General features: G+C 52.4%; 3 protein-coding genes across 5 annotated transcripts in view; 1 reads left to right on the top strand and 2 right to left on the bottom strand.

Moving 5' to 3' along the window:
- Window positions 1-21,719, bottom strand: part of PPIH (peptidylprolyl isomerase H) — a 262,108-nt gene that overhangs the window by 231,932 nt on the left and 8,457 nt on the right. Inside the window, exon 10 of one of the 2 annotated variants that reach the window (XM_064470099.1) lies at window positions 20,273-20,459. The exons of the other annotated variant lie outside the window; for it this stretch is intronic. The gene's annotated coding sequence lies outside the window, so the exon portion shown is untranslated. Of the gene's footprint in view, window positions 1-20,272; window positions 20,460-21,719 lie in introns of those variants that run through there. 2 annotated transcript variants of the gene reach the window in all.
- On the top strand, window positions 760-4,042 carry LOC104039504 (claudin-16). Its single transcript, XM_064470589.1, has 6 exons — window positions 760-763; window positions 1,005-1,126; window positions 1,460-1,562; window positions 2,587-2,751; window positions 2,900-3,091; window positions 3,951-4,042. The coding sequence occupies exons 1-6, from the start codon at window positions 760-762 to the stop codon at window positions 4,040-4,042; spliced, it is 678 nt and encodes a 225-aa protein (XP_064326659.1).
- YBX1 (Y-box binding protein 1) lies at window positions 6,266-16,343 on the bottom strand. 2 transcript variants are annotated; one of them, XM_064470590.1, is made up of 8 exons: window positions 16,021-16,343; window positions 15,598-15,661; window positions 12,075-12,108; window positions 9,742-9,831; window positions 9,232-9,534; window positions 8,755-8,837; window positions 8,382-8,659; window positions 6,266-6,646 (listed from the first exon to the last, which is right to left on the bottom strand). In XM_064470590.1, the coding sequence occupies exons 1-7, from the start codon at window positions 16,175-16,177 to the stop codon at window positions 8,413-8,415; spliced, it is 978 nt and encodes a 325-aa protein (XP_064326660.1). In that variant the 5' UTR covers window positions 16,178-16,343; the 3' UTR covers window positions 6,266-6,646; window positions 8,382-8,412. The 2 variants fall into 2 exon arrangements, with proteins under 2 accessions (XP_064326660.1, XP_064326661.1); XM_064470591.1 differs by having other exon boundaries at window positions 8,382-8,647.

Raw genomic sequence — 21,719 nt, 5'->3', positions numbered from 1 at the left:
TTTCCAAAGGGCAAGCAGAATCATAGACCCACAGAATGTCCTGAGCTGGGAGGGACCCACAAGGGCCATCGAGTCCAACCCCTGTCCCTGCACAGGACACCCCAAATTCACACCGTGTCTCTGAGGGCCTTGGCCAAGTGCTTCTGGAACATCGCCAGGCTGGTGCCGTGATGCCTCCCTGGGGAGCCTGTGCCAGGGCTCCACCACCCTCGGGGGGAAGGACCTTTCCCTAATGCCCAGCCTCACCCTCCCCTGGCACATCTCCCTGCCATTCCCTCGGGGCCTGGCGTTGGGCACCAGAGAGCAGAGACCAGCCCTGCCCCTCCTCCTGCCCTCGGGAGGGGGCTGCAGAGCGCCATGAGGCTGCCCTCGGCCCCCTCTGCTCCAGCTGAACACACCCAGGGACTCCAGCCGCTCCTCGTACCGTTTCCCCTCTAAACCCTTCCCCAGCTCTGTGGCCCTGCTCTGGACACTCTCCAGTACCTTTATACCCCCAATGTCCTGCGGCGCCCAACGCTGCCTGCAGCGCTCGGGGTGAGGCCGCCCCAGCGCGGGGCAGAGCGGGACAATCCCCCCCTCGCCCGGCTGCGATGCAGGGCTCGGTGCCCCCCGGGGCACGGCTGGCCCTCGGGGCTGCCAGGGCACGCTGGGGGCTCGGGTTCAACTTGCCATCGGCCAGAACCCTAATTCTAATGTACTGATGGTTGGCAACTTCAGCTGGTCTGTTTGGAAGAGAGGACATCTAGAGAGCAACCTGATATGGGTATGTCTCCACTGCAAAACTCATGTACCTCTGAAGGCCCTTTCTACATGCAAACCTGGTGGCTCAACTTCAGCTGAGGGTATTAGAGCATTTTGGCAGCACTGAGGACCATGAGATGGGCTCCAAATGGCTCACAGGGATCCAGAGGACACCCTGGCCTAGGTGGCACTTTGTCCTTGGTGGATCAAGTACCTGGGAAGTGGCCAGAGCAGAGGTGGTGGACATCCCTGTGCCCTTGCAGGTAACCCCATGAGCGCAGCCTTGCAGATGACAGCATTTGGTCTTGCTCTTTTCTCAACCCTCTTCCTGCTCCTTGCCACATGCACCGACTGCTGGATGGTGAATGCTGATGACAGCTTGGAGGTGAGCAGAGCAACCTTCTTCAAGGTTAGCAGCTGGGAGCAAGGTGGGTACCTTGACATCCAGGGGGTTGCATCATGTCTCCACATGCTTGGAAAGGGGACGTGGTGGGACAAACCTGCTGCTTTCTGCAAGAGTTGGAGGACTAAAGGATTAGAGAGAGAAATGCTGGAGCAGAAGGAGGAGACAGAGAGCAAGGCATGGGTAGGGAGTCACCAGGACATGTCCAGCTGTGGTGGTGAGAGCCTGAAGATCTGCCTTGCTGGGCTGGGGTATCCCTGGGGAGCTGGGGTGGTTTTGGTGCCTTCTGCTTGAGTGTCTTTCTCCTGTTTCCAGGTAAGTCACAAATGCCGGGGGCTTTGGAGGGAGTGTGTCACCAACATGCAGGACGGGGTCAGGACCTGTGACCAGTATGACTCCATTTTGGCAGACCATCCAGGTAAGCTGGCATGGCCTGGAGGCATTTTTTTAGGTTCACAGTTTTCCTTCTTCCCTTTTTGAGTTGATGAAGGGCTGTATTGTAAAGGGCTGACCTTCATCAGGTAGCAACGCAGGCCCAGGGCTTCTCCTGGTCTCCCACCCCACCAACACAGCCTGGACAGCAACCCATGGGGCCAGCCAGATCTGCCATGGGGTCACTGAGCAGGAGAGAGGCCAGGAAGCTGTGCCACCTTGCAACAAAGGTGTTTTGGCACACAGAGCCCAGGTGCAGCTCCTACCCCACATTGCGTGGTGGGATTTGCAACCCCATTGATGTTGCATGCAGGGCTGAGGACCATTCCCACTGGCCAAGGACTTGTGTCCTCAGCTCATGGACAGTCATCTTGTGGTATGGGGACTTCTCCTGGCCTGCACAGGACGCATCAGGCCCTGCACTCTCATATAGGGTGATGACATGGGACAACACGGATTCGGACAGTAGAGAAGGGAACAAGAAGTCAGCACGGACTAATCTGGGCTGTTGTGTTGCTCTGGGGCGAAAGCTTTGTAGGGAAAAGTCACATTGCACACAGCTGGTGATGTGAACTGTGCCAGCTCCTATTTTTCACTGGTATGTTGATATTTGCTGTTCAAAACTCCAGCTACACAACTTGGAGGAAAAAACAGACAGTCTGGACAGCAGCATCTTCAGTCCAAGCCTGTGCAAGAAGGTCTGGAGTTGGTGACCACATCCCAGGTGCTGACTGGTGCACCTGAAGTTGTTTGGTTTCTTGAGCTGGTCTAATAATGGCCTTATTAAGTCCCGTTGCAAGGTTTCAGATGAGCCTGGTGAGCACCTTGTCTACAGCAGACGGCCGGCATGGGGTTGGTGGGTCCCAATGTAGGTGTCTGTCTCCTATGGACATGCCCACTGGTGAGCTGGATGACTCTAGCAGGGATACAGGCAGCAATCTGGAGCAGGGAGACCAGTTCCTCTGACTATTCCTCAGTCCCCTTTCTGTTCTTCTTCCCTCCCTGCCCAGTGAAGATTGTGGTGACGCGGACCCTGCTGATCACAGCGGACCTCCTGGCTGGCCTGGCTTTGGCTACGTTGCTCCTTGGGCTTGACTGCATCAAGTTCCTCAAGGAAGAGCCTCGTGTCAAACTGAAGATGTGCTACGGGGCCGGTGTCATCCTCAGCATCGGGAGTGCGTGACTGGGAGAGCCCAGGGAGCAGATGGGCCTTGTAGCCCATGGGAAGCCAGGGAGATGCCATGAGGGGTACCCCCTCCGAGGGGTCTTTGTGAGCATGGGGGGGTTGCATGGCTTTTTCTTAACCATCCCCGTTCCTCCTAGGCATCCTGGGTCTTGTGGGCTCCGTGTGGTATGCAGTGGACGTCTACATGGAGAGAGCCATGCTGGTGTCGCACAATATATTCCTGGGTGTCCACTACGACTTTGGGTGGTCATGCTGGCTGGGGATGGCTGGCTCAGTGGGCTGCTTCGTGGCATCCGTCCTGCTGACCTGCTGCCTCTATGCCTGCACAGGTCAGTCTGCCCCCTCCCACCTTAAGCAGCTTTTTGCCCTGCAGGGAGGTACGTGGGGTGAAGGACCAGCTCAGAGGGTCCAGCCATATCAAGGGGATCCTTGAAAGATGGGGGCAACCAATTTAGCAAAGCCTGTTGTGACAGGACAAGCGGTGATGATTTTAAACTAAAGGAGGGGAGATTTAGACTGGATATAAAGAAAAAATTTTTTACGATGAGGGTGGTGAAGTGCTGGAACAGGTTGCCCAGAGAGGTTGTGGATGCCCCCTCCCTGCAAACCTTGGACGGGGCTCTGAGCAACCTTGATGTAGTTGCAGATGTCCCTGCTCATGGCAGGGGGTTGGCCTAGACGGCCTCTAAAGGTCCTTTCCAACCCAAGCTATTCTATGATTCTATGATGCCCTTTGCAGCGGGCCTGTGCACCGCAGCTGGGGAGCCTGGGTCATGCCAGGCAGGACTGGGCTGAGCGAGGACCCCGCAAGCCCTGTAAGGGCATGGAGGGGTTGCAGAAATGCTCCCTCCACATCCGTGGGACCTTAAGGTCCTGGCAAAGGTGTGCTGATGTCTACCCAAAGCCGCGGCCGAGCTGGAGCATTATTGCTGTGACCAGCCAAAGCCTGAGCCAGGGGCCGCAGGATGTGCTGGTGGAAATCTGGCCATCCCACCATCAGGGACGCGGGGCAGGTGATGCCTCGCCACACGTCATCTCCAGCCCTTACACCTGGTCCCACGGGGTGGGAGTCGACTGCCCCGTGCTGACTGCCCGGGTACATCTCTCCTGCCGCGCCCCCATGCTGTGGCACCCCCAAGCCCCCCTGCTGCTGCCGGCCATGACACAACCCCAACTCTTTCCTGGCAGACCCCAGCAGCCGCTGGCAACCTCAGAGGCTTCCTCAGCCCCAGGGCCGAACTGCCACCGGCAAGATGTACGCCATGGACTCCCGCGTGTGATGGGCAGCTGCACCTCCTGCACCCAGCCCTGCCGTGGGCTGCTGTTCCCCTCCCCAGCATGACCCCATTAAAGCACTGTTGCCTGTCCTGGGACACCTCTGCGATTGCTTTCAGGCCCCAATTGCAGGGTCCGCGTGAGCTGTAGCATCAGTGGCTGCAAAAGAGCAAGGGTGCTGCAGAAGTCACTCACAGAAGAGGCTTTTTTCCCCCCACTTCCAGCCAGGTTTCACAAAAGTAAATCCCAGAAAAGTGTTGCTTTAAGAAAAGGTGCCCCCCCCAAGTCCCCCGGGGAAGCTGTTGGGATGCTGAGGGCAAAGGAGCTCCTCTGACATTGCTCAGTCGTTGCTTCGGAGGAATTTAGCAGAAAGCCTTTTCTGCACAGAGCAACACTGACTCCACATGGCTGGTGGCCCTGATCACTCATGCACCAGCCTGCTGGAAACCCGCCCTGCACTCAGAAATTTGGCAGCACATGGTTTGCGTTTAAAAACCAGGTAAAGCTAGTAGCCTGGAGCATTTATTGTTACCATGGGGTTATCAGCGGAGGAATTCTGCAGCCATGCATGTCAGGCAAAAGGAGGTGGGTCAGTTTGAAGCCTAATGGAGGTAAAGGTGGGTTTTTAAGCCCACACAACAAGGGAATTCTGTTTTCCAAGGGAATTATTATCTTTCTTCACTTGCAAACCATCACGAAAACAAACCAGAACCCAAAACCACCACCAACCCCACGAGTTGCTGTCTTTGCCCTTGCACCTTACTTCTCATGCGAGGGTCAGTGCACAGAAACCTTCACAGCGCAGAGACCTCCCTGCAGGGGCTTTGTGACCCCGGAGGGCAGCAGGCCAAGCCCCTGGCCTGAGCAGATGTTGCTGCAGGGCTGCAGACAGTCGCTGCAACAGAAAGGTGCAGGAGAGACTGGCAGTGGCGCTTCTGCAGCCTGGGGCACACCCACAGCCCCCCCCCAGCACGGCTGCAAGGGCCCGGCCAAGCTGTGCCCCCCCAGGGAAGACGAGGACGTCACTTCTCATCTCACACGAAGCTGAATTATTGCAGCTCCCGCTGCCAGCTGCTGCGTCCTGCGGCACGGGAGCGAGTCTGTCAGCGTAGGCACAGGTTAAAAGCAGTGCCGCAGGGACCTGAAAAATGAAGAAATCCGACTGCTAAAGCTGTGTCACAGAACTGAAGAGCCTGACTGACAGTTTGCTGTTCAACAGCATGGTCCATCCAACAGACAGCTGGCGCATCCAGAGGATGGGCGCCCTGAAGCACGCTAGAAGGTATTTAGAGAGAGCAAACCCAGGATGCTCGGGGCTGTTAACGCTGACACTTGAGTGCACCGGAGAACAATTAAAAAGAGCAAGCATACGCACGATACCGGCTAGAGCTCGCTAGCGCATAGAGGGGGAAGCTGTCAAAACTGCCCTCAGACAACCATACAGCCCTGTGCGTTACTGGTCGTCAGTAACGGCAGCGATCAGAGCTGCTGGGCTTCAGCGAGCAGCGACCGGGAGAGGAGCCGCCCCGCCGTCAGGCAGCAGGAGCCACGCTTGCTGCGAGGCGCAGCTCGGTTTCGGCGCTCCTTCGCCCCTCGCGTGACGGGGACCATGCGGTTGGTTGCCCCAGCCCCAGGGACACCAAGAGCCTGTTGCTGCCTGGGAAGGCTTCCAGGCTGGGGCCTGGGCTCTCCAGCAGGGCAGGAGGAGCCCGCGCAGAGCCCGGTGTGACAGCAAGGCCCAGCCAACCACACACGAGGCTCTGGATTTCAAACCCAGCTGCGAACCTGCACCTTCCCATTTTTTCCCCAGATTTCCCCCTTCCTGCACACCAGCAACTCTCAGTAACCCTGCTGTCAAAGCACCACACCTGTGAGCTAAGAAGTCAAGAGCAGTTGTGCTCTGCACATCTCCAAGGGCAAGTTTTGGGGTTTTTTCCCCCCTTTTTATTTTTTAAGCACCCTCACACCACTTCAGGTTTGGAGGGACACAGCAACCAGCTCCTGGAGGGGCCCTGGGCAGACACCAAGCACCTCCCCATTGCAGCAGGGCTCAATTACTTTCTAATTTTCTTTTTTTTTTTTTTCTTTAAATGTTTGCATTTTACCCCAACAGCCTGTACACTGAAAAAATAAAGCACCCTTTTTCCCCCGCCCCGAAACCTTTCATGAACACTGAACTTAAAACCTTCCAGGCAAAAAGTAGGTTTAAAACAACCAAGCACACAAGGTTAATTCTTTAAGACCTTTATTAACAGATGCTTGCAGTTTGACTTGAAAAAATCAGGTGTATATTTCATACAAATTAAAAATGAGGTTCTTAAAAATCTCAACTTGACCAGATATGAAACAATTTAAAAACCTTTAAAGGTATATTGAGAAAAAACAGGCTTTTAAAAAACGTGTTTATAGTTTCCAAAAGGAGACTTCTTTACGTAAAAATAATAAAAACCCCATGCTGCATAGATAATGCAGATAGTTCTAGTAATCTGGTCAACAGCAAAAAGCAAGCACTTAAGGTCTTCAGTTCCAATTCTTTTGTTCATTTCTTATTGCTGGAATTTCATTTTCTTTTCTTCTTCATTTCTTAAGTCTTTTCTTTGATGACTAAACTGGAAAAAAGAAGGGGGGAAAAAAAAAAGGATGATCAGGCAGGTGTCAGAGGGTTTCACACGTGCTTTGGCTGCCAAGAGGCACCAGCAGCTCACAAGTTCTCACCGAGGTAACTCTCCTTCACACAGAACCACCTCCCCGACTACGGCTCGCTCATCAGCCCACTGCACTCCCGCCATCAGCCCACTTCCCAAAGCTGCCACCCTCCGCACAGAACAAATGAAGGACTCCAGAAAGGGCAGACGTTAAATCTGAACGCAGAGGAAGCCTGTCCATGCCGCTCGCCACACCGGCCCCCTGGGGAGAGCTGCTCACATCAGGCTCTGCAGGCACATGCAGCGCCGTGGGACTGGGTCTGGGAACGGAGCTGGTGAACTCCGAGCCAACCCCCGGGACGGCAGGAGGACCACCAATGACCTCCGGAAGATGGCTGAGGAGCAGATTTCTACCCGCTCCCCACAGAGCTAGACCGCAGAAACCACAACTCTATTCTCCAATATTATCAATAGTCAGAAGGAGCAACCAAGTGTCATCCTGGGGCTCCTCCGAAGCCCAGGACATTAAGAATTCATCAGCAGCTGTTATCCATTCAGATGAACACCAGGATAAAACCAGTGCTCCATCAAGCACGCAGGAAACACTGCAGCAAGGCTCGAAGCAGCGTCCGCCCACCGGCACGACGAGCCCAGCAGCATCTGGCCCCGGACAAATGAGCTCCTCAGCTCTCAGAGCTGGGAGAGGCCCGCGGCTGCCGAGGACACCAAACTCCCACCCAGGCCCAGCTACTGCATTCCCCGCTCATCCCAGTAGTGCAAGCATTCACTGCCACTCCCATCACAGCCTAAATCCGCCTTCTCTTTCCCTTTCTGCCCTCCAGGTGGCAGGCAATGAGTGGGACACAACAGGAATGGGATAGGAACACCAGCGAGGGACGAAATGCAGAGAAAGAGAGAGGAAGAGACCAGGAAGGTGCCAGAAAGAGACCTAGCAATGGAAATATTCCCAAATTAGCAAAGCTGTCCACCAGGAGACAGCACCAAACAAGTGCTGAATCACAGCCGGTCACCTCACAAGAACAACGTTTTAACACCAACCCTTACACAACCCCCGAGCACTGAGCCATGCCAGCACCACGGGGCTTCGGCCACAGGCACCTGGGACTCTCCACAAAAAGGAGCATCTCAGCCAGTTTTTCCAGCACTTTTTTGTTGGGATAAAAAGCTGCTACTGAGACGCACCTGCAAATTCCACATCAACTCTCTAGAAGTTAATGCCTAGAGGCCTTAATGCTGTTCACTCCCCCTTTGGGACCAAGCAATACAAGCTCGGGCGCTTACAGAGCTGAGGAAGCTCCACATGCGTCTCTCCCAGCTACCCTCAAGTCACCACACCAGCACCGCTGGAATTACCATTTCTGGGTGGACAAAGGCTGCCCAAAGCCTGAACTACTGAGCACAGCCAAGATTAAGACTAACAGTATTCTAGGCAGTGACTCCATCAACAAAGGTGAAAGCCTGGTGACTGAGCCCTCCCGATTAATCAGTATTTGCACAGCAAAGGCTCACAGTTTGGTTTTGCAGGCATTCGTGAGCACGCCTGCAAGCGCGGCCAGTTCGCTTACAACATACGTGAGCAAAGAATAGTCCAAACCTTTAAGGCAAAAATTAAAGGAAAGCATGGAAAGAAAAGAGGCTGGTCATCAAATCATATCCTCAAGAGCCTCAGGACACGCACCCGGATGATGGTAGAGATGGTAAGCCGGTATTTACTCAGCCCCGCCCTGCTCGGCCTCGGGAGCGGACGTGTTCTCAGCTGGTGGTTCGGCTGTCTTCGTCTCTTTGCCATCTTGTGGTTTAGGGTTCTCTGGGCGTCTGCGTCGGTAGTTGAAGTTACGGCGGTACCGACGTTGAGGTGGCTGCTGACTTTGGGCCTCATCCCCTTGGTTCTCTTTATCTTCTTCATTCCCATCCTCTCTAGGCTGTCTTTGACGAGGAGGACCCCTGAAAGTCAAGCTAGGCTTTAACAATGCAGCATCTGACCATCACCATGTTCTGTCTCTGTTGCTAAAAGGGAAAGTTAAGAAAACTAGAGTTGATCTGCAGCATACCTGCGAAATCGTGGTCTATAACCTCGATACATGTTCTGTCTGACTGGTCTGCCTTGTTCTCCTGCACCCTGGTTGTCAGCACCCTGGAAGACATTGGGCAACAAACCATCTCAGGCACACGCAAAAGCCTGTTAATGCCACAACCAGCCAAGCCATGGGGAAGAGGGCTGCGAGGGGCCCGTCAGGTTACGTCTGAGGTGTACAACAAGGTGGGCAGAGGGCCTGGGGCACCATCAGAACCTGTGTTTCTTCCAGGTGATTGTATAGGAAGTTAACACAAATTCAAACACGCTGTTTTTTAAAAGTCGTAACATCAAAACCTTCAGCTTATTGACATCTGCTCCGGCGTTTCCTCCTGCTGCCAAATCTTACCAAAACCATCTTGAGTATCTACAAAAAGCGGTAGAAAGCTGCATCCCATCACCCCACTCCAAAGCCATCAAGCCAGTTTAGCAGCACACTTGAAGCAAACGTTACCTCCACTATCTCTCCCTGCACGGGAGGGTTGGAATATTGTGGTCGACGCCCGTAGGGCCTACGCATATAGTAAGGTGGGTACCGCCGCCTGCGGTAGGGACGGCGTTGCTGGGCTTGGCCTTCTGGGATGTTCTCTGCTCCTTCGTTCTTTTCCCCACTCTCACTATTCTGGTAGTTTTGCTGGTAGTTGCGTGGAGGACCCCTGCGACGTGGATATCGTCTGTAATGGTTACGGTCTGCTGCGTATTTACTGCCTTGCACTGGAACTCCACCAGGACCTGTAACGTTAGCTGCCTCCGCACCCTAAAGAGCGGGGATAGTGTTAGGCAGGTAAACAGCCAGCATGTATAACCCAGTACTGAGCAACGATTTACATCCACATTGTAAAGCAATGAAAAACCACTCATCTCCTTGGATGTCATTAGGCATTGACTCAAACCACAGGCACCACACCAAAGCCTGCAGACCAAGTTTTCCACGCACACTCTGACACCCCAGAGATGTGTTTACCTTTTCTCCTTCAACCACATCAAACTCCACAGTCTCTCCATCTCCTACGCTGCGGAGGTACTTCCTGGGGTTATTCTTCTTTATGGCAGTCTGACAACACAACGTTGCAGAATTACATTTACAGGCACAGAGTGAAAATACTACTTAGCATATCTGAAGACTTTTTTTTTTTTAAGATTAAAGAATTTGGTTATTTAATGTCTTAGAGGAAGACCTGTACTCCTGAAAAAGCAATAAGACACCGTGAAGCCATAAAATTTACCTGTATTACTATAGTTCTGGCCCATCTGAACTGTGTAACAGCTGACTAGAAATACCTGTCAACATGCTGCCTGTTAGCTGAAAAAGCAGGTTGAAAAGAAACAAAGGCACCCTACAATACACACTGACTGTCCTATACCTCACCAGACTTTGGCACTAAACACCCCCACAGTATTTTTACACCAATATATAAGCCTGTCCCACCACACCACACGCTCAGATTTCCAGCCTGCTACCACGACCCACACCACTGCAGCGTGCAGTGGCCTACATCCCAATGCGGCTGTCCCAAGCTATGTAAACATATCGATGGCCATAAATCAAGAGATTTCTTTCTCTGAGGCTCCCGACAGCATCGCTTCAGCCACAGTATTTACCAGTTAATCACAAATCTACTCTAGCTGTGTATTATACACCAAGGATTAAGCCCTTCCAAGGTGTCAGCACCAGACAAGCCTTTGTACCGGTATCTGCACGTTGAACGACATTACTAGAAAACACTGAATTTTCTGTGCTGTTCAGCAGTGGATTAAGTTTGACAGATGAGTTAATACTCAATACGCACCGCTCTCAGCCACGTTCTGCTTATCAAACACTTTAACTGAACAGTAATACAAGTGTAACAACTTTACAAAATATACCAGCAACAGAATTTGACTATATTTTTTTCCCCAAATGGAACAAAGTCTATGGGAAAACATGCCCACAAGTCTCAGCCTATAAAGCAGTGGGTTTAGGGAAAGAGGAAACCTTGTAACTACAATAGCTGAGCGTAACAGCTCTTCATGAGCCCCATGCTTGATAATGGGGATGGGAAAAAGCTTGCACAGCTATAACTCTTAAAACAAGCCAATTTCTTTTGGATTAGACCCCTAGAACTGTTTGATAATGAAAATTATTCCATTAAAACAAATCACTGCCAAACTGTGCTTTTAGAAACGTAAGAGAGTAGTTACACAACAAGCCCTGAAATCTGACTTGTAAGTCAAGGTCACTTACAGGTTACCCTACTGCAAACCACGTAACAAAGCCTAAAAGCTTTCCTGCAGGCTACGTATTCCTGCCCCGGTACACAGGGACCCAGCAGAGCCGCCTGGCCTTTCCCCACTGCCCATTACAGAATAACCTGTCATAAACAAACACCTCTACCCCTTAACAGCGGGTAATTCAGACAGAGCACAAGCAAGCAGCTGAGAGATGGCAAATCAAACTCAAGTCAAAAGACCTTCCAGGAGCTACTTTTCCCTCCCTCCGTTTACAACATCAGCAGCACATCCCTAACTCGAAACAAAAGAACAATCCATGGGCTCCTAAACACCAGAAGCCAGCCATGCTCCACTCAGGACTCTTTGCCAGCTGCTTTACAACGAGAAATCCTAAGGCAGAAAAGGTAAAAACATATTGCTGATCACACAGGCTTAAAAGTCAAGCACAAAGGACTAAACACTAAGGCCAACCTGCTCCATGAAATAAACCACAGGAGCGGTGTCCAGTCATACTCTGGTCTAGTTGCCAGAGGTTTACATGCTCCCCAGAGATAATATTTAAGTGTAATACCTGTTTAATTGAAAAAGTATCTATTAAAATGTTTTTAGGCTTTCTTTGAAAGCCCAGAGCTATAAATTCCAGAAGAGTTTTGCCTAAAAAGGACCCCTTTGCTGGCACTTCATCCCTATTACAGCCCAATTAATTCCTCTCCCTGCTGCAAGCTTTTCACTTAACCTTATTTCCACATGCTTAATAACAACTGTAAGAATCCGCAAGGCAACTTAACTGGACCTCAAACCGCTACCCCCGAGCCAGAGCATGCTTGCGGGCAGTGCAGTTTTCACCACTGCACAGCACCAGCTGTGCAATCCCATCTAACTCATGTCCTCCAGATGGACGTATGCAGGTATGCAAAGCCCCCAAGCATGAGCAGGCTCTACTTGCAACCCAATAGTAAGAAACAGTTGTCCCTGTTCACGTAACAGTTCTTGGAAAAGATGAGGCTCTTTCACAACTTCAGTCCTACTTACAGGGGTCATGCACAGCAACTTTCAGAGGGGTAGCATGTTTCACAGAAGTCTTACCTGATGGACAAACACATCTTCCTTGGTGTCATTCCTGCAAGACAACAGGAAATTGAAATTAACGTATGAAGTAGCTCAGTTTACAAATTCATTTGTTTGGGAGGGGACAAAACAGGGAGCTGTCAAGACAACTAGCTTTTGGCATCAGCCTTGCTCCTCAACTAGTCCGCTTCTAGCTTGCTGCTTCAAGCGAGGAGGCTGGCAGGCAGCCTACACAAGGTGCGGAACACAGGCCAAAGTCCAGTACGTCGCATGTGAAAGCATTCTTCCTCCCTCCTGCACACCCCTCTACCCTCCGCAGCTGGGGATGCCTGAAGAAAGAATGCCTGACAGCACTGCAGACAGGGGCTGTGCAGGAGATCAGCTACCACGACCTTTGAAACAAGACAAGATACCACCACTCAAGCCTTGTGTGATCTCTCAACGTCTCCCTCAGCTAAGGAGTAACACCACCACCACCTGACCACCAAAGGCAGCAGGGTTATCCAAGTTGCATTCGTGTGCACAGAGCTTGGGTTCCTCCCTCACAAGAAGTGGAAAACAGCTCAAGTCTGTACCTAGAAGAACCCAAAAGCATCCTTCAGCATGATCACGACAGTTTCCACCGCTGCCACGCTGGGTGAGGCTGGACAACCACAATCTGGTACCAACTGAAGTCAGCAAAGTTTCTGTTCTGCAATTAAGAGGCCCAGCCAAGCAGCCTCTGTGCTGGTTTGAGGGCTGTATGTGCGTTTCCACCACTCATAACAAACTTAGATTCGTACATCCAAGCTCACATCATGCCAACTGAACCTCGCTGAGGTGTCAGTTTCATTAGTCTGTGGAATGATTTGAATCAATAGCAAAGTGGCTTTTATTTCCTAGAATGAGTGGTTAAAGACATCCCAGAGCAAGCTTGTGTGAAAGCGTGCTCAGAAGTGGAGAGCTTACAGCTATGGGTAACAGAATAAAGAACTTTTATTTATTTATGAAAGATAAAGCAAGGTTCTCCTCATCACTGGCTTTGAAACAGGAGGATGACAATTAAGACACTTCCAAAAACCCCATCCAAGCTATGGTGGCTCTGTCAGGTGGCACCAGTAAAAATAAGTCACCTTGTTTCCTCATGGAGTTGATGCCTTCCAGCCTCAAAGTGGGAAAAGGTAGTCAGAGGCAAACAAGGCAGTGACAGCCTGTCCATCACAAGGCAGCTTATCTCCAAGGCCCCCCGATAGGGCATCCAGAAGCCCTGGCAAAGCCTGAGCCTAAATACTTTTCTTCACAACACAAGATCTCTCACCAGATGCTCCAGAAGCTGAAAGCTTTCAGAACAGCCCAGTAACAGGTTTACAGTAAAAAAAAAACAAACCAACTGCCTAGCACATTCCTTCACTCTCGACTGAAAAATGGTGGTAAGTAGAGCTTGTCGTCTACGCTCTGTGAGCGCCGACACTCTGCGCTCTTGCCCAAGTTTGACGCTGGACCATCACACCAGACACTTGTTTCTAAAGTCCTTTGGAAAACGCAGTTCCCATTTGAGAGGACAATGGGGTTTCAGATCAACGAGTGACTCAGTCACACAGAGCTCAAGGTGTACACATGGTCAGCCAAAAAATGTACTGGTTGATTTTGAAGCCCAGTGCCTGCCACGGGATTCCTGATGGTGTTTACCAGCAAGCACATCTGGAAGCAGCAGGCCTGAGGCCGCCTGGGTAGTGCAGTAGTAATAGCAACCGTTTTCTCAAAGAAAACCTGAAATGGGACAAGAGAAATCCCCATTCTTAAGGCCTAATGAGCCCTTAAGCTTATCTTTGCACTAAATGATTCCCTTCTCAACACCTTTAACACCCAAAATAAAATCAAAGCCATCAGACAAGCAGACAGATCACAAAAACACCACTGTCGAGACCAGCAAAGCCAGACATCAACATGCAGCTCCAATTATGGTAAGGCGACCAAGCCAGTGGCGGCACATCCATTTATTTTTTTGACAACTGTGAGAAACAATTGACAGATACTCAGAAACCAAACTAATATTTCAGAACAAAAATGCACTTTAACATTAAAAAAAGCCACAGGAAATACTTGAAGTTAATGTGCACCTACAATGCTAAATTTTGGTTCCAAAGCTAATTTTAGCTGCGAGCAGACCCAGCGGACACAAAGACAAGCAAGGGCAGGAGCTCCCGCAAAGTTTCCCTTGCAGCACACCAGAGAGATTCCAGAGTCGAGGAATCGTCCTCTGGTTCGGTTCTCAGGCTGCAGCTCTAATCTCTTGATAACATGAGATCATGCTGGGTTTCTCATTAAAAATGGCAACCTCAGGGATTAAACAGCTGCCAAATTAATGACTGGGGAAGCCGTTCGGATGTCTTAACTAGCTGCTGCTTCCTTGCTTGACTCACATCACCAAGCATTTCCACTACTGAGGGAAACAGGAAAAAAGCCTTCCCTAGAGGTAGGGTTTGTGGCCTGTGACTTTATACCCATTTACAAAAGCCAATGACGCTAAAGCTTACATCACCAACGACTGTATGACATTTGATGTCAAAACCTACAGGAAGAATGCAAACTGGGCAGACTCATGGTCAAGTTTTTAAAGCTGCAGACACAAAAACCACTAAGGAGCTTGGCAGACCCTTCGGATGGGGTCATAACGTAACAGACAGTTAAAAAAAATCCCATATTTAAAACAAGCCTTAATAAAAGGCCCAATAAAAGCAACAGTATCTATGCCTGCTTCCCTGTAGAGGGATTCTCAAGTCTTCTGTCAAATTCTGATGCTGTGGGTTTGAGGTACTAGGTGCGTAAAGGGGAACAGACCTCCAAAATATGGCCTCTGCAAAATAACCCGGAGGCCCTCCAGAGCTGACGGCTACAGGCATTTCACATTCTTCCAGAACTGGTTTGCGGAGCAAGCCCCGGACTCCTACTGAACTGATGTGCCTATTTCAAGTATTCACACACCTCTCTAAGTGTTCAAATTTTTTGTTAAAATCGAGCACTGTCATAAAAAGAATCTTCTAGACACTTGTTTCCTGAGACCTTTTTATACACTCCAGCCTCACGATACAAAGGAAACCTGGATTTTGTCCATTTTCCCGTACATTTTGGGCCTCCTCAAGAAAGTGCGCTTTTAACTGCCCAGCACTTGAAGCAATTTTTGCTTGCATGGATGCGACTGAACCTCACGCAGAAGTTTAATCAAATGTTTTGCCTGTGCTAACAACCAGCAGACTTCTGCACCCTTAAGAGCCAAAAACCACCCTCCCAAACCACCACAAACCAAAAAATCTGAAGGTAAGAAATATCGCCGTGAAAATAAATTCACTAGGAGAGCAAGGCCGAGGTTCAGGTGCTCCGGAGCCAACTGGGCAGGAGACCCGGGCGCGGAGGCAGGCTGCACCCCACGGGCCGCTTCAGCCATGTGTCCCCGCGCGGGGTGACAGAGGTGACAGCGGGGCCGGCCCCACTGCCGGCGGGACCCGCGCCCGAGCCCGCGCCCACCGCCCGCACGGCCCGGTCCGCCGCGCCGCGCCCTCACCTGTTGATGAAGCCGTAACCGTTCCTCACGTTGAACCATTTCACTGTTCCCAAAACCTTCGTTGCTGAGGGAAATGGGGGAGAGAGAGGCGGCGGCGTCAGGGCGGCACGTGGCGGGGCGGCGCACACAAAGGCCCCGCGTGGCGGACATTTTGAGCCGCCCCGCCCCCACCCGCCGACACGCGGGGCCCGGCGGCGCGCGCGGGAGGAGCGCGGAGGGGTGGGGGGGCGCCCAACGGCCGTGCGGGTGCGAGCGAGGGGCCGCGCGCGCCGGGGGGAGGCGGCGGCGGAGGCGCGCGCGCCGCCCCTCAGCGAGGGGGAAGCTCGCGCCGCCCCTCAGCGATGGCGGGGGGGGGGGGAGAGGGGTTCGCGCGCCGCCGCCGAGGCCTCCCAACCGCCGCGGATCCCCCCCCCCGCCCCTCACCGATGACCTTCTTGTCCCCGCCGGCGGGAGGCGCCGCCGAGGCCAGGCCGCTGCCCCCGTTCCCGGTCCCGCCGTTAGGCTTAGAGTCGGCGGGGGCGGCGGGGGCCGCCGCGGGGACGGGGGCGGCGGGCGGCTGGGTCTCGGCCTCGCTGCTCATGGCGGCGGCTGTTCGGTGCGGACGGTGGTGGTGACTGGCTGTTTGCGCCGCCTCCCGCGGTGTGATGGTGACTGAGGCCGGCCGTGGGGGGGCTGCTCCCTGCTCCGGGCTCGCTGAGCTCCGCTCTCCGCTCCCGATACCGATCGAACTGGCCACAATGGCGGCCCGCACCGGCTAGCCACCCCGCGCGCCCCGCCCACGCGCGACGCGATTCGCCGCTCGGCCCGCCCGTTAAAAGACCAGCGAGACCGTTGGTTCTTTCCCTCCCGGCCACCGCCCCTCGCGGAACGCCTATTGGTGGCGACACCTGCCTTTCCGCAGGAAGGCGCGTGCATTGGCCGCTCCGGCGGCGTCTGCCAGGCTCTCTTTTCTCACCGGCCTACGAGGACTCCCCGCCCCCGCCCCTGATTGGCTGCCGCCGCCGCTCCCGCCCCCAACGGGCCCGACTGGGGAAGTGCGCGCGACCATGTGGCGGTAGCGGCGCCTGGGGCCGCTCTGTCCCTGCTTCGCCGCGGCCCCCCGGGCCCTCCCGCGCCGGAGGCCTCCCCATTCCCTTCACCCCGCGGAGCGGCCGCCCCAGCCCCGGTACTACCGGGACTCGGCCCAGCGGACGCGCTGCGCGGCGTTTCCCCTCGGTTTAAGGCGATCATGCGGGCGGGCCCCCGCCCCGGCCCCGTTACGCGGGCTGGGTGCATCCCCAGCGCTGCCCCGGGGCGCGCGGCTCCCCTTAAATAATAACCAGAAGGAAGGAGCCCGGGAGCGCTAATTAACGGCGGGAAATGACGGGTCTGAGGGCACGGTGGGGCCGCTTCAAACGCGTGGTTACGTGCGTTAAAGCGCTGTAATCGCCCTCCTGAGAAGCGGCGGGGAGGGAGGGCTGCGCCGGCGGGAAACGATCGGGCCCGGTGGCGCTTGCGGTGGGGTGGAGGGGCCTGACCCCCCCACCCCAGGGAGCGCGCAGCTGGGTGTAACCCCCCCACCCCAGGGTGCAGGCAGCACACAGACGTCTTGACCCTTTGCCAGCCCTCCTGGTGAGGAAGGGAAAGGGTCTGGGCTTGGCCTGCAGAAATCTGGGACCTGGTCGAGGCACTCGTTGAGCCCCTCCGTGCTGCAGTCTGCAGGAGCCCTGCTCCCCAAGGAGCTCCCTGGATACCACCTGCCTGGTAATGACTCAAGATAAATGCCTCCTAATTGAGCCGTTGAAGAGCCAGGCTGTAGCCCCAGGTCAGAGGTCTCTTAAAAGTCTTTAATTAGCCTTTTTGGAAGCACCCCATCCTTCCTTCCCTGCAGAACTTCTCCTCCAGAGGGATGGGGAAAGACTGTGGGGCAACTCCCCTTACACTGAGCCCTTCTCCCCACCTGGACAGTTGGGAAAGCATCACTGCTTGGTTCTTTGTCTTGATGGAGCCCTTCTCTAACGACCACCTTTCACCTCCCCTTTGCTTCCATCCCGTGTCTCTTCACCATACAGCCGCTCAGAGGGATCCAAGATCTCTTCTGGATTCCCCAGAGGGAAGGTCCAGGGGAAACCCAGCATTCTTGTCCAAGTTATTTTCCTTGGGCACCTGAAAAATGTAGTTGTTGGCCACAGATTCACAGCCCTGACCTCGGCTATGTCATTCCTCCCAGATAAGAGGAAGGAAAGGTCACCAGCAACCACCAAGAAGGTCTCTGGGAGCTGACCCATCACTCCACCATCATTGCAACCAACAAGTATCCCTTGGGATCACCCCTTCCAGCATCACACGCAAATCACTGTTGATTTCCCCATCCCAGCATGAAGAACAGATGGCAGTTCCCCACATTACACCATGGCCAGGTGAGGGGCTTAGATGGGGCCAAGGTCAGCCTATTACAACAACTGACGTGGGTTTAGGGACGTAGGTCTTGTTACGCTATCTTGGTAGCTTCTCCATGAGATCTGCAAGTCAGCTAACAAGGGAAAGAGCTTTAAAACAATAATACAATCCCGCAGGGGATCTGCATCAGAATTCTGACCTTGATGAAAAAACTAGAATGATATCAAAATTGGATGATGCTCAGTAAGTTGATTGAAAAATAGATCTTAAAATATAATGGCAAATAGGGAATCCACCATGTGAGAGACCCTACAGGGAGAAAATTGGGGAGGAAACTTCAAATCTCAGTGATGAAGCCCATGAGGATGCCAGGGCCATGTACCTACAGAAGAAAATGTGGGCTACTCAACAGCTAACAATGTCTTTTGGGGGGACAATGCTGCAGGGCCCAGAGGCTAACTGTAGATGAATAGAGGCAATCAGAAACACTGTCTCCAGTTGCAGCATCCACAGCTGGAGGAAGGCGCTGGAGCTCGGAGAGAGAAGACCTGTCTACAGCAGATTCCAGGACTTGCTACATAAAACAAAACTGAAGAGGGGCTTCATCACTGGGGAATTAAACCTCAAAATGTGGTCTTTGAGAAAACTTTTAGCCAGCAGACGAGGAACAGCAACATACATAAGCTTGAAAGCTGAAACTCTGCACATTCAGCGTCAAAGAAAGGTAATGGGATATAATTAGCCATTGGAACAACTTTCAAAAAGGTTGTAATGGATTTGCTGCTGTTAATTAATTTGGGGAAGCTCTGTGACCCCTGCTATGTGGGAAGTGAGGCTAGGTGATTGCACTGACATAGATAGCTGAGAAAGTGCTGCTGAGTGAACCCAGAAATAAGCTGCTTTCCCTGGTGAAAAAGTATGGAAGCCAAAGAATTTGGCTACCTGCAGCGAGACCTGCAAGCCTCAGCACTGCAGCTGGCAGGCCGAGCTCCCTCAAGCTGCCGGGAGCCAAGCTCCTGCCTGAGCCCCCCAGGGAAAGGCCACCTGGACACGCTTCCTGAGCTGGACCAGCAGCTGAGTTTCTTTTCGGTAACCTCTCTCTCACAGCTGTCATCTGGGTCCAGTTTTCTCCTCCCTGCTAGGAATTTTCAACACCCATCTCACAGGAAAGAGCCCTCTGCAAAGTCTTTTTGGGCCTGGAGAGGAAGGGGACGGCATACTTTGTGTTTCTTTCATCACCTGATATTCTGCAGGTGCAAGGAGGTGAGATGGCTCAGGCTGGAGAGAAGTAAGCATGAGTGTCCTCAGCAGCTGCGCAATCCCAGGAACGGAGACCTGGAAATCCTGACAGCCAGAGCCTGCTTCAAGGACTTCAAACAGCCACGAGATAACAGAGCACACCAAAGCACACCTGCAGGACCTGTCCTCCAGTATGTCAGTGCTTGAGCTCTCGCACTGGGTAACGCACGAGCTAAGCACACAGGCTGCACCTACCTGGGACAGCCCCACGCAATAGACTCCTGCTGCCCAGGGAGTGATGGGATGCATCTGGATGGGATGAAGTGCCTGCATGTGACAGAACAGACTTTGTCCCAACTCCTTTATGTTTAATTGGCTGGATGAGAAAACTCATGCTGTAGCCCAGCCCCCATGAGGGGTGCTTTCTTGTTCCTCAGCAGGTAGCTGAGCTCACAACCTGATTCTGGGAGAAGAAAGCCAGTTTTTCCATCAACCTGCAGCCTCCCCTGCGCTCTTTGTAACCATGCAGGATAAGGAGCCCTCCTGCAGCATAATCATTCTCCGCTTCCAAGCCCAAAGCCATGCTCTAACACCCTTGTAGCACCCAGGTAAACGCCTTGAACACCCACGGCATATAACAGCCTGATGGCCTAGTGCCACGATGTGCCGGGGAGGATTTACAAACACTCATTTACAACATACCTCACCTCACAGCCCAGGAAACTCATGGTGATGGAAGCCTGTGCCATAGCAGTTTTCTTCAATAAGGCTGCACCTTTAGAAAGGTTCTGGAGATGCCCAAGACGCCAAGAACATCTCTGCCAGGCAGCCTTATTTACCTGCCAAGTAAAGGAGCTGGTGGAGCACAGCGCTGCCGCGCTCCTTTCACTCCTTCTTTCCCATTTTCCAAATGCCCAGCAGCAATGCCCCTCAATACGACACACCGTAAACAGTCCCTGCTGAACCAGCTAGGGATAACACACGTTGCTAAAGATGCTATGGTCCTTCTCACCTGACGACTCTGTTCCCAAGCATGCTAACTGATGTGCACTGCACACATATTTAACAAAATTCTTTATTTACATTTCAAAACATAAAAAAAATAGATGCCAATTATTAAATAATTTCAGAAGAACATCAAGAGCACAGATCTGGCCTATGGAGAAGACTGGGGTGGTGGTGGGAACTGGCTGGAGTTGGAACTGCATGGAGCCAGCACAGGCCTAACCACCGGTGAAGGAGCACTGGAACAAAGGAGAAGAAACAGGTCTGAAATGCTGGAACAGCCATTCCCAACTCATCCTGCAACAGCAGGACTGTGCAGTGACACTGGGTACCGCTACAGTGATATTTAAGTCAGTGCCACTTGCTGCATGCACTAGTCCTCCCAGGTCTCCATGCCAGGCACCTACATCTACCTCTGAACTTAAAACCAACAGTGCCTGTTTCTCCTGGCTGATTTTAAAGCATCTTGACAAGTAACAGATTTAGCTGTCTAAACTTGGGTAAGACAAATGCCGTTCTTGTCTACAGGCAGCTGAGAGGCAGCAGGGTGCAGAAAGGCAGTTCCTAAGACATGGCTGCGAAGCAAACAAGGAGGCACCAGCCTCATACCTAGAAATGAAAAGCTTCCAGTCTCAAGTTGGATGTTGGCCAGAGATCACGCACTCCAAACTGAAATGATCAACAAGTCTAGGCCTGAGGACAACCCTAAAGGAGACCCGACCCATCAGCATGGGTCTGCCCACCTGCAACAAAGCCTGTTAACAAGGGCATTCCTATTTCAAAAGCCTATAAATGCCACCAGAAGTACCAGGGAAATGAAAGAATTATTACATTCCCTGTTGTCACTTCATCAAATAGGAGGAGCTCCCAAGACTCTGAAGCACTGCAGGTCCGAAAGACTATTATGGAACCGGGGACGTGTCATCGTGAGTAATTCCAGGTGTCTTTGGAAATCATTTAACGGAAGGTCAAAAACTGTGGGTATTTGCTTTTATCAGTGCCCACCCGCCTGCTGAAATTTGAAAAATCAGCAACCAAAAGGCTAAAACAGCAGTTTTTTGACAAGCTGCAGCCTGACACATTGAAATCTAGACAGATTTGTTTAAATGCTTGTGTTTTTTACAGTGGAGTGGGCGGACAAATGGAAACACAATACTGTACGTTAGCCTGAGCTCTGTCTTGAGCCTATTGGTTTAACCAAAATGAAGCCTGAATTATAGTAAATGCTGGAAACATCTCCCTTCAGATGAGGACAGTGGTATCTTTTTTCAAGTTAAGGTAAGACTATGTAACATGGTAATTCCTTGGCCCTTCAGTGGTGGCAGTCCTATGGCTGTACTGAGCAAGGAGGCTCAAGTCCTCTCTTTCTCATCTTCTTTTCTGGATTCCGGCCTACCCCAGACATGGATGCTCTGCTTTCCGTAGCAATCGGAAAGTTCACCAATCTGCAGGTCACAGTGAAGCCCCCCACCCCCTAGACTGCCTGGGTAATACCAGCT

The sequence above is a fragment of the Phalacrocorax carbo genome, chromosome 20, assembly GCF_963921805.1.
Source record: "Phalacrocorax carbo chromosome 20, bPhaCar2.1, whole genome shotgun sequence".
Taxonomy (NCBI): Eukaryota; Metazoa; Chordata; class Aves; order Suliformes; family Phalacrocoracidae; genus Phalacrocorax; species Phalacrocorax carbo.
Note: the sequence above shows the minus strand (reverse complement) of the source record. Positions and strands in the feature narration are given on the sequence as shown.

Excerpts from the sequence above, each read along its gene's own strand:
- YBX1 (XM_064470590.1), bottom strand. The coding sequence starts at position 16,177 with ATGAGCAGCGAGGCCGAGACCCAGCCGCCCGCCGCCCCCGTCCCCGCG. Across the intron at positions 9,832-12,074 it reads AAGATGTGTTTGTCCATCAG|ACTGCCATAAAGAAGAATAA; the intron begins GTAAGACTTCTG and ends TTGTGTTGTCAG. Across the intron at positions 9,535-9,741 it reads ATGTGGTTGAAGGAGAAAAG|GGTGCGGAGGCAGCTAACGT; the intron begins GTAAACACATCT and ends CCCGCTCTTTAG.
- LOC104039504 (XM_064470589.1), top strand. Across the intron at positions 1,563-2,586 it reads CATTTTGGCAGACCATCCAG|TGAAGATTGTGGTGACGCGG; the intron begins GTAAGCTGGCAT and ends CTCCCTGCCCAG. Across the intron at positions 2,752-2,899 it reads TGTCATCCTCAGCATCGGGA|GCATCCTGGGTCTTGTGGGC; the intron begins GTGCGTGACTGG and ends CGTTCCTCCTAG.